This window comes from Alligator sinensis, unplaced genomic scaffold (assembly GCF_000455745.1).
Source record: "Alligator sinensis unplaced genomic scaffold, ASM45574v1 scaffold36_1, whole genome shotgun sequence".
In the NCBI taxonomy this organism is placed as follows: domain Eukaryota; kingdom Metazoa; phylum Chordata; order Crocodylia; family Alligatoridae; genus Alligator; species Alligator sinensis.
Genome location: NW_005842101.1, coordinates 819,549 through 830,994, shown reverse-complemented (window position 1 = coordinate 830,994; position 11,446 = coordinate 819,549). Strand labels below are relative to the sequence as shown.

Here is an 11,446-nt window from a genome sequence, read left to right as displayed (position 1 = left end):
AGGGGGGGGGGCTGTGAAGAAGAGCTCTAATCAACAAGTATTTTTTTTTTAAAGCACGCACCACATACACACAGCAGCCCACTCCGCAGCCCTTAACTGATCCTGCACAACGGGGCTGGGGCATGCATGCTATGTTCTCTGTTTCTATATGTATAAAATACCTACAATACTCCAAATCCTCAAACCGCATCCAAACCTCCCAGACCAGGGACAAAAACTGCCCTCCACCCCGCACGCAGCACAACACACACGCACACTTACAGTCGCTCAGCTGGGAATCTCTGACACTTTTAACCACAGTTGAAAATAATAGTAAAAATCCTCCCTATAAGCTGTAACCTAAAATGAGAAATGCTGGTCCTCAAGCTCCTTACACTGCTTCATATTTTCTTCTTTTTTTTTTCAAGGAGACTGCTACCAAAAATGTGGTGAAGTTTCCTGGCTTAGGAAGCCTACCCAAGTAAAATACCAGCTGTCTAGATGAGTGAGCTGGGGGCAAAACACTTCTAGAAATATTTTCCCATAGTTGGAGCAGTCAGGGGGGGAAAAAATCTGTGTTAAGTAGCATGTGTGCGTTTGTCTGTTCTCCCTGTTTGTGTCTCCAGTCAGGGGCCTCACTATGTCAGGGAGGTGACTATCTCTTTTTAGAGTAATTTACAATTTCCCACCGAAGTGCACTGAAGAGAATCGGTGTCATTCCCCCAAGCACTGCGCTGGTACAGGCTGGAGTTTTGTTTTCTTTCTTTCTTAAATGAGAACCTCAGCTCCCTCTCTCCTATTTTTTCCCTTTACAAAAAAAGTGAAGCCCCTTTATCATCGCTCAGTCTCCCCAGATCTGGAGACCTCTTTATTGTCAGGGTCCTTCTGGCACCCTGATCCACCCCAGCACTGTTTCAGCTCAAACCCAGGGCACTGCCAGCAACCCGCCTCTGCCTTAACTCCTAACTTGTGCCTACCCGAGGGGAGACAAACAATAAATAAAAAATAAATTTAAAAAAATTCACTTGGAGGGGTGCTCATGTTTTAGGGATGCTGACGTCTCCCCTACAGAATCGGCCTACAATGTGGCTTGGATTAAAAATAGCAATAACAGCAAGGGGTACGTTACACGCCTTCCTCCAGATCAGTGATCCAGGACTCTGTGCATGTAAATCTCCTGAAAGCTTTCTTAGTTGTGTCTAATGAAGGGTTGCTTTTTTTTTTCCTTTTCTTTTCTACGGGAGAGTTTAGACTAGGCGTCCCCAGTGCCCCCTGCCCCCCGGCAGCCCCCATCCCCACCCGGGTGGGAGCAGCTCTCTGGCTCTGGAGTCCTGCTTCTCCCCTGCCTCCTTCCCCACGCTGCACGCAGGGCTATGGCGCCCGGGCTGCCCTGGCTGTACCTACCCGTAAATCGCATCCTTGTCCCGCTTCAAAGCGTCGTTGACAGCGGATCCCATGCTGGCCGGCATGACATTGGGGTGCGGGGCGTGGGCTCCATAGTGCTGGCTGGCGTGTAGCGGCGGCCCGTGGTTCAGGTGGTGAACTGGGGGGATCGGCCGGGGGGCGTGAGGGTCTCCGTACATGGAAGCCGGCACCCCTACTCCGTCCATCCCGCCGTAATGGGGCAGCTCATCGTACTGTCAAAAAAGGGGCCAGGAGAGAAGAAAGAAGGAGAGAAAGAGGAGGAAAGAGAGAGAAGGAGAGAAGGATAAAAAAAAACAACAAACAACAACAACAACAAAAGTCAGAAGAGAGTAAAGCCCCCAGACAGACACAACAGAGCAAAACAAACTAGGAACAGCCACAACAGAGGGAGAATGACACAAAATGAAATAAATACAGAGCAGAGTGTGGCAAGGGGCTGGGGGCAGCGTGTGCGCTGGGGTAAGGGGTAAAAACAAGAGGGGGGGGGGCTGATCAAGGAAGAAGAAACCCTAACAAGGAAACTGGGATGAAAAAGGAAGGAAATGAAGGAGAAACTAGAGTGGCTTTGGATCAGAATGGAAAGAACCGAAATAAAGGAGTAAACAAACAGGCTGGGAAGCAAATAAAGAAATAACTAAGCACAGGGAAGGATAGAGGAGAAGAAGGTGGGGCGAATCGCGGAGGGGAAGGGGTAAATAATCTGAAAGTTACCAGAAACATTATTTAGCAGCAATTCCCCTTGTCCTTGTCAAAGTCAGAGACAAATCAAAGAGCTCTAGATATGCACATATATACATACATACATACGTATATATGTATATACACACATAGAGAGCTTCCCTAGGCAGCAGCGGCAGCGGCAGCGGCAGCAGCAGCAGCAAGCCTTCCCCTGTGAAACCCGTGCTACTGAGCAGCGAGAGGAGCAGGGAAATCGCGCTGCTGGGGGAAAAGCTGGAGAGGAAAAAAGCGTGGAACAATCGCAGAGAGACGCACACACACAGACACACACACACACAAAAAGCTAGTGAATAATTTTTGCTGCTATTTTTTAATACTGGCCGCCATCATCATCAGCAACAGAGGAGAGCAAATCGGACAGGCCCCTCTTAAGAGAGGATTTATATATAGGTAAGTGTTGGAGATTTAAACCTACCCTTTGCGCCATCAGTCTGCGCTCCAATAAACTCCTGGATGTGTCGTATATTTAATATCCCAGTCCAGCAAAGAAAGTGATTTAGAGTGAAGAAGATTCCTTCTTTTTTTTTTTTTTTTGAAACCCACTTAGAGACTTCTCCTATTCTCCAGTATAGGCAAATAATAATAATAATAATAATAAAAAAAATCAGTCAAGAGCCACGATGAGTTTCTGTGTTTTTCTTCTTTTTTTCTCTCTCTTTCTCTTTCCTTTTTTCCTCTTTCTCTCTCTTTCTTTTTCCTTTTTTCTTTCTCTACGCAAAAAAAAAAAAAAAAAAATTGTCAAGCCCCCAAACTGAAGGTTACGATCGGCCCGTCAGCAACCCACATGTAACCAAACTGTCGTGTCTCATGGCTTTTTGCCACTCCAGCTGTCAATCAAAGCCAGGGAATGTCAAGGTAGTGAATGAATGATGGTTGATGATGATGAAGAAGAGAGGAGGAATCTTTTTAACCCGGGTTTCTTCTTCCAGTAACTCCGCGCTTGGGTTTTGCCTTTTAGGATCGCTATAGGGTTTTTTTAAGTACTGGGAAGGGGGGGTGGGGAGATGCGAAGAAAAATTGAATAGTTTGCAAAACCCGGACTTCCCCCTCTCCCTTTTTTTTTTCCTGGTAGGTATTTTGTCTCCCTCTCTCTCTCTCTCTCTCTCTCTCTCCCTCTCTCTCTCTGAGATGAGTGAGTGTCAGTAAGTGTTGGCAGGTTGGCTGCTGGCTGGCTTATAGAAGAGGCTCAGTTTTGCAGCGCTGATCGGCGGGAGAATGAAATGACGGAACCCGGAAGTAGTGGTGGCCATAGCCAGTCCTACAACAGAGACACATAGAGGGAGAGGGGAGAGGGAGAGGGAGAGGAGAGGAGAGGAGAGCGCGCGAGCGAGCATAAAGCCTATGATATGCAGAGTATGCAATCAGGACTGCTGCAACTCCGCATGGGGGGAGCCACACAACAGATCATACCCATAGCAAATCAACGCCGCTTTCCATATAGGAAAGGGAGAGTGTGTGAGAAAGAGGGAGCCACAGGAGGAAGAGAGAGAGAGAGAGAATGTGTGAGAGAGGAGGGGAAGAGGGGAAACTGCAGAGAGCGTGAAGAAAAAAGTACGATAGGAGCCCAGACCCGGTTTGGTTTTCGCTAGCTTCTTTTACCAGCCAAAGCCTGCTTGTCTTTCACTGCGTTGCGTAGCCTGTGCTTAACGTGTTGTTTTGAACTGTGCAGCTAGGATCGCAGCCGCGGCCGGGGTGCAAGGCTGAGGGCAGAGGCACGGAACATGAACATGTGCAGGGGGATCTAAAGTTGCTCTGCCTTAGGAAACAAGCTTGCCTTAACAAAGTACCGCGCCGCTGCCAGAGCCTTGCCTTTCCAAGTGCGGATGCTTTCCTATGTGAATTCATTGTGCTTTTTAAAAAAAAAAAAATTTTCCAGGGCATGAAGAGAACACCTCGTTGAAACCATATTTGGCATCGTTCTTCATTAAGTGATCGCTTCTATCAACCACGTTGTGATGGGGGGAGGGAGGGGAAGAGGGAGGGGGGAGAAAGAGAGAGGGAATTCCCCTTCAGTGGTGTGATGAGACTGGCAGCCTTTTGAAACAAAGTCCTGCTCACTCTTTTGTATGCGAAGTCCAGCTGTTGGGCAGTTTGGTTTGGTTTGGTTTGCATGTTCATTTGGAGGCGATCACTCGGTCTCGCGTGTGCACTGTCCGTATGTGGGTCTGTTTCTAGAGCTTGTTATGTATCTGCGTTGTGTTTGTGGGGTGTATGCTCAAGTATTAACTCGGTAATGCCTTCTAATGGTAGTGCTAATTATAGTAGGGTTATTTAGCAAATTAAGTGAGACTGTGCACCCCCCTTGAGCACCAAATGAACTTTTCCAAACACGCGCGCACGCACGCACGCACACACACACACACACACATACACACACACGCACGCACGCACACGTTAATTTTGGTATGTTTCTCTTGCCCAATCACTTTGCTGGAACTAAAACATGCCTTACCTCAGAGCAGTCAATTACCAAAGCTACCCGTGATCATCAATCATGGGGGATGCTTGAAGTTTGGGGGAGGAGCGATGGTCAAACTATCGATTGCTGCAGTTTTGTCCTACCCCCCCTCCCTTTCTCGTTCACGGTCCCCTGCACATAAAATCTAAAACAGACTATCCCGTTAATAGTGGGATTTATCAATGATTATGTACCCAGTTGTGAATGTGGCCTCATGCATAGATGCCTTTTAAACATACACCGCTCAAAAAAAAAAAAAAAAAAAAGTATTTGATCCAGCTAGGGCTTTTTATTATTATTTTAAGATTTTTGGAAATTGGAAAAAAAATGAATCAAAGGGTAGTTATAGAAATTTGGCCAGATTTTAATGGGCATACGGAATGAGCTCCAGAGGTCAATAAACCCCTCCAAAATGATGAATGATTGAGTACCTGTGATGATGATAGTGATTACCGGAGCAATTAAACAGTTTGATTAAATGAGCCATCATAACAATGATGTCTGCGGGAAATCAGCCCTCACATATAAAGAAAGATAGTGTGGAGGGCTGACAACGCCAGTGGGCATTCCTACGTGTTCTGATAGTGTTGAGCCCTGCAGAGCAGACTATTTACAAATATGAGGGCAATATGGAGAAAAGTCACTCAGATACTTTTAGCCAGAGTTGCACCTTGCTTAAAAATCGTCAGAAGCCGAAGAGCAGACCCGTTTTTTTCCTAGAGGATCTCCTCCAAGATTAAAGCTAGCCCTAAGAGCAACCGATATTCTGTGGCTGACTTTCACGGGACTGTAAAGAAAAGGTGAGTAAAACGCCCTTAGTATGTAGATCTCTTTCAAGTAGTGATTAAGTTGATTCATTTCGCAAGGAAAAAGACAATCTTGTTGTGCAGTATTTTATACTCTGTCGTATAAATCGGTAACGCAATTCAAGATATTCATGGTAATGAATACTTGACTAATCCTTTGGGTGCGCGGAGACCTACAGAGCAGTGGGTTATGCAAATCCTTCCCTACTTTTACAGTTGTACTTTTCTAACAGATTTGTTTAAAAAGGTATCTAGCCGTCGGTAAATACTCCTTTCTCCCTCCCCTCCCCCCCCCCAAAAAAGATGCCAAATTCCTTAACTTCCCTAGAATCTTTTAACTGTGATCCACCTAATACAGCCAGTTTTCTAGACCACATTTTGAATGTTTGTAGCATCTAAACTTATTGTCTAACAGAGGCAATATAAATATAGGGTCATGTCTCCTGTGCTGTATGTCTATCTTTTTTCTTATAGCTTCAGTACCAATGCGAGCAGAGCCTTTCGCTGTAATATAGCCGTAGAAAAGTAATCTGGTTCCACTGAAGATTTCACGTATTTGTTCAGATCCCAGGCTGGGAGTATGGTGATGAAAGTTTACCCGTTTCTATGTAAAAGGGAAGTTTCTCACCCCACTTGATTTACATATAAGAAGGCGCTGCGTTACTTATGACACTGCCTCATCTTTCTTTTTTCCCCACATTGTTGATTTTTATAGTATTTAGCATAGATCTCAGTTCTCTGCACTAAAGAGTTGTTAGAGTGCAACATAAATGAAGCTGCATGAAAACAGCAAAAGCTTTTGCAGCAGCAAACGCTGTTCCTTTCACATTTTTCACTTTAAAGTAAAGCCCCTCGAGTTGGCTAGCCGGACTGAGTGGTCCAGTCTGGAACCGGGACCAACTTTTCACCAGGCTTTTTAAATCGAGGGAAAGTGATATTTCTTATGTTTAGTGCAAAGATGTTCCTGCTCCGGTCGAATCTTTTTTTTTTTTTCGTGCACAGGTCTGAAAAGAAAGGGAACCTTTTTCACCTCTCACTATCCCAGTGGACTAAAGCCCAGAAACTCAGGGAACGTAGCTTCAGGAGCTACATTTTAGCCATTTCATTGCCACGCTCTGAAACCCTGGGCGCACACAGCGGTAACTAGGATGCACTGGAAGCTGAGCCTGTAAGAAACAGAAGCAAAGAGTGGGAATTTACAGCTTTAGCTCTATTTCCCCCCTCGAGCTTGGTGGGATTTTCTTTCTTTCTTCCTTTCTTTCTTTTTTTAAAAAAACAACACCAAAAAACACTCCCTACCCCCAGTAATTCAGGGAGATTAAATCGGCTGATTTCCAGTTTCTCGTACACGCATCACAACAAAGACTGTTCCCAGGAAAAGTGGGAGAGAGGCGATTCATGTGCTTTTTTGCAGATCAGCCCGAAGTCCAAAGAGAAATTAGGTGTCCGGTATGGAAGTGCGTCTCCGTCAACAGCCAGTTCCTTTTGCCGAGGCTGGAAATGGTTTTAACAGGCGGTAAAATTTCATCTTGTGGTGTCAAATTGGGGTCAGTTTGGGGTTAGAGCTCTCAGTGTCCGAGAAGGAGCTGTCCAGCTGTGTGGGGATTCATTAAGGGCAAAAGATCCGTTTCAAGAAAAACAATACAAAGACAATCAGAGGGCTAAAGATCCTCTTCAAATCGCATTTTACAAGTGCACCAGAACAAATATGGACGCTGAAACCTATTCCCTTCAAACTCCCAAATCGGCTGCTTAGCACTTGGAGGGAGTGCGAGAGAAAATCCTCTAAAAGTTAAGAGTCTGTTTTCAATCAGCCTTTCTGAAGTGTGGCATTTTAGCCTTTTGCTGGCTTGAGATCTGCCTTCCCCCCTCCCTCAGAGTCCTACAAAAGCGGATTTGAACAACAGGTAACTTTTTAGATTTCAAAAATATATTCCATTGTTCGTGTTGACCCACTGTTGTTATGCTCAGTACAATAATTTTATAGCAAAAGGAAAGGGTTTTTTTTTGGGGGGGGGGAGTTTTGGGGATGCTTACCCCAAAACCCCATTGCCCGTTTGGAAATCCTTTCCTTTTCCTATAGGAGGTGATCTGGTCTAATAGATTTTTTTGGCTAAATTGACTTTGGGGTCCCTAGCAATGTAGAAAAGTACATATTGTTGATCTGGCTTATTAAATTCGCGTGGTTTAAATCCTCTTAGCTCTCCTACATCTGTTAGAACAATTGACGCTTTGCTGGAGGGACAAATAACTTGAACCTTAATCTTGTTTGTAACTTTAATCAATGTTTGTTTGTTTATGGGTTGAGTGCAAGTATTTTTGGATGATGCTATTGTATCCGGAAAGGTATCACGCCGTCCACATTTGCAAAAAACAAAACAAAAAAACCCCTACGATGGACGGTCAGGGATGCTGCAAAATAGCTTGGGTTCTTTAGGCTATTATTTTTTTTCATTTACATTTTCTCTTGGAATAGGCGGCATGAAAAGTCGGATTTAATGACGAAAAGGAAGGATTCTGCTCGGACGGGCGTTAGGGTGAGGAGAGAACCATGACCTTGTCGCAAAATCCACGGGAAAATTTCTTTTTAAGGCTCTTCAGAAGACCAAGAGTGACATGTCAATATGCCACTCTTGGCTTTATCAGAAGGACTATTCCATGTTTTGATCTCCTTCATCCTCTCACCCCCTACCCCCCACTTCTGCCCCCCAAAATGCAGTTCGCTATCTTTTAACAGTGTCCTATACCGGGAGTGGGTTTCATTGTTAAGACTTGATCTGTTTTTACTTCTCTCAGCCTTATTCTCCTACTTGCATTTCCCTCCCTCCCAAATTTGCTCCCTGAACCTGTGAAACTGTGAATGCTGGCACCGCTTTCTAGGTGCAGTCACTAATACTGCCCTCCCCCCACCCTTCCCCTTCCCTTTCCCTTTTGCAACGGTGTTTCTTTCAGTGGCTTTCTGATCCCTGGGTTCATTTGGCTATTCATCCCTCACCCCCCTTGCCAATAATGTGCTTTGCTTTTCAGCAATCTGTTAGTTTTGGAGAATCTTTCCACTCCAGAAAGTCAATGGTTGCTCATCACTGTGAACTTTTCTTGACCCCCATGGCAGTGTGACTGGGATCTTTGGAAGTTGGGTTAGGAGGAGGTTCATTTAGTTACCTGTTCACTCCCCTTGCCTTTTTTTTTTCTTTCCCTCTTTCTTTTTTAAATCAACAAGGAACCCAGAAACATCTCGGCCCTTGATCCCTTTGCAAGTCCCTATTATTCTTGCAACAAACTCCGCAGGTTTAAAAAAGCCCTGCTGGGGTGGATCCCCCTTGCCCCCCGCCCCAACCCCCCTCCTCCATTCTTTATCTCTCCTGTTTATTCTGTAAAGATCCCACAGAAGAAAAGGAGCGATTCAATAAACAGCCCTCTAGCGCTATCTGGCGGGACTCCAACACTTTCAAAAACGCGCTTTTCCTCAGTCCCCCCAAGGTTGCTCCGGAGCCGCTTTGAGCAGCTCAGGGACACCCGTGCGCCACCGCGGGCGCCAGCCTCCCGGGACCCCAGGCCCCGCGCTGCCCCGGGGTGGGGGTGGGGGCCGGGCCTGGGACCCCTCTCCCCTTTGCAGTCAGCTTCTTTGCCCAGCGAAGGGCGAGCGGGGGCAGGACAAGAAGAAGCACGCCCAGCACGAGCGGAACCGGGGACTCTGCAACCGCACACGGACAAGCGCCGAGGTGACAGGGGAGCAGCCTGGCCCCGCGCCTTCGCCGCCGGGCGGGGAGACCCTGGCAGTGCCCCTCCGGCCGGCAGCGCGGCTCTGCCTAGCGAGACAGGTGGTGCCAGGCGCACGTCTGCCCCCAAATACACCCCTTCCGACGTGGCAGCCTAGCAAAGGGGAAACCGAGGATGTGAAAGGGGGGGCGGGGGGAGAAAAGAATGGGAAACAGCATCGATTTGCAGCAACATTGCAAAGCCCGAGAGCTTCCTCCTCTTGCTTACAATGGGGGAGGAGGGGGGAAGCTCCCATTTAATACTGGGGTTCTCAAAAAACAAGGAGCCAAACCCTTTGGAAACGACTCAGACACTGGCATAAGCACCCGCGAGGGGTAGAAGCACCACTTCCCCTGCCCACTCCATTGTCTCAAGTGGGTACAGAGCTCAACTTTCGAATAGATGCACCTACAGCTGGGGGTGTTCATGGCTGGGGAAAGAGCTGACAAAATAATACAACGGGTTTCCTGGAAATATAAGGGGAGGGGGGCTTTTTCTTTTTCTTTTTCTTTTTCTTTCTTTTTTTTTTTTGAAGTTGGCACGAAGGGCGCCCGCGGTGGATTGCCAAAAGAGAGAGTTTTCTTTCCACCCCACTCCGCTCCCCTTTGTACCTCTTTCTTTTTGATCCAACAAAGAGAATGCAATATACATATATGTGTTTGTTCTCCATGCAAGAAACGCAGGAGAGCGTGCACTACAATATACGGCCAGTTAGTCCTCAGAATGCTTAGTTTTGCTGTAATTAATTGAAAACAGTTATTAGGTCGTCATTGGCAATAGCGTAAATAATTGCAGCAGAGTTTTACTTAAAATTGACCGGTCACAGAGTGATAGATCGATTCGAGGTATAAAAATGATGTATCAAAACATCAATGTCGATTATTTGAAATATTGTAGTCGAATCTTTTTATTGCTTCATCGGTTAAGTGTCTCAAAGTGCTGTGTTCCAACATATATTTATGTTGTCAATACTGTCAAAACTGTCAGGTTTATTACAGTGGATTTGTAATACATTTCGGATTTGCTCATTTACATAAAATGCCCACCCCAGTTTCTCCCTCCTTTTCCCATCTCTAGAAAATCTATGTTAGTTTAATCAAAGGATTCAGGCTCTTTGCTGCAGCAAAAAAACAGACGTTGCTCCATTAAGTCCATTTTCCACCTCGCTTTACCAGTCCTGGGCTATTTCTAACTTGCAAAAAGGAGGTCCCTCCCGCTCCCCCCGGTCACTCTCACCTCCGCCCCGCATTTTCCCAACAGATTTTGAACCCCTGTGCCACACTGAAACTAAACCCTGCAGGAAACCTGGGGAGCTCTGAGCGCAGAGACCTAGACGAGCCCAAACACACCTGTGAGGTCTGAAAAAAAAAACCCACAGCCGAGGAAAAAGGAACTGAACAGGGCTGTTTGGATCAGAGTCGCAAAGAGGAAACAAAAGGAGCAATAAATAGACGTGCTCCGTATCTCAACCCCCTTCGCGGCTCTGGGACTCAAATGAAAAACGCAGGTTAGAAGCAGTATTGACAGTTTTAATTCTCTCTTTTCCCCCCCTCCCCCTTTAACAAGGGCATATCAGACCCGATCGCTTGCTTTAAAAGTAAAAGCTTTCTTTGTGTGTGCGCGTGAACGTGGTCCCAGCTAATTTAGTTACCTTTCTTCACTTTTCTCCGGAAGCTTAATCAAAATAAAAGAAACCCATGCTCATGCTAAGCTCTATAGGCTGAATACACAGGCGAATTAGCGAAGTAACTTTATTACGTCTCCCCCTTGAGAAACTGCTCTTTTAAAGGGCGTTTCTGAGATACCCCGGGTTTTCTTGGAGGGGATTCGTGTGTTCAAAGAGATCAGGGAGGAGAGTGGAGCTTGTTCCAGGTCGTCTTTTTTTAAATGCCCCTTTGAACACCTTCTCTTTACCTGCCTGTGTTTTGGGGGAATATTTGCAAAATGGCAATTGGGATCCGTGGAGTAGATGCGGGGTGTGTGTGTGTGTGTGTGTGTGATCTCCTCCGAAGTAAATTGAGAAGTAAGCAGCGCGAAGGGGGGGCTTCGCCCCTGGGGTGCTTTGTTTACTTTGGTTTGTAAAATCCTGCCAGGAGATGGTTTCCGCAGTGTGTGGCAAGTGTTTCTCCAAGAAATTCATCAGCCCTTCTACAATTACTTCAAGGACTGGGGGAAGAGAGCTGCCATCACTTTTTCTCACATCCCAAGGTGTTGCAGAGAGGAGAGAAGAAAGGGCTGAAACATTTAATTATAATTGGGGGTGGCGGGGGGGGGGGGGGAA

The 11,446-nt window shown here is 46.3% G+C and overlaps 1 protein-coding gene and 1 long non-coding RNA gene across 10 annotated transcripts in view; one reads left to right on the top strand and one right to left on the bottom strand.

The window, feature by feature from the left end:
- The window catches only part of MEIS2 (Meis homeobox 2), a 212,461-nt gene extending 209,148 nt beyond the window's left edge, over window positions 1-3,313 (bottom strand). For 4 of the 7 annotated variants that reach the window (XM_025204915.1, XM_025204917.1, XM_006024290.3 and 1 more), the window contains exons 1-2: window positions 2,558-3,313; window positions 1,384-1,616 (exon numbers count right to left, since the gene is read on the bottom strand). In XM_025204915.1, coding sequence (XP_025060700.1) covers window positions 1,384-1,616; window positions 2,558-2,569 — 245 coding nt within the window. In that variant the 5' untranslated portion in view covers window positions 2,570-3,313. Of the gene's footprint in view, window positions 1-1,383; window positions 1,617-2,115; window positions 2,500-2,557 lie in introns of those variants that run through there. The other 3 variants (XM_025204918.1, XM_025204920.1, XM_025204916.1) reach the window with 2 other exon arrangements.
- A 100-nt stretch (window positions 3,314-3,413) lies between these two features.
- Window positions 3,414-11,446, top strand: part of LOC112550408 — a 10,793-nt gene continuing 2,760 nt past the window's right edge. Inside the window, exon 1 of one of the 3 annotated variants that reach the window (XR_003094231.1) lies at window positions 3,414-5,400. This is a non-coding gene — a long non-coding RNA (uncharacterized LOC112550408). The remainder of the gene's footprint in view (window positions 5,401-11,446) is intronic. The other 2 variants (XR_003094233.1, XR_003094232.1) reach the window with 2 other exon arrangements.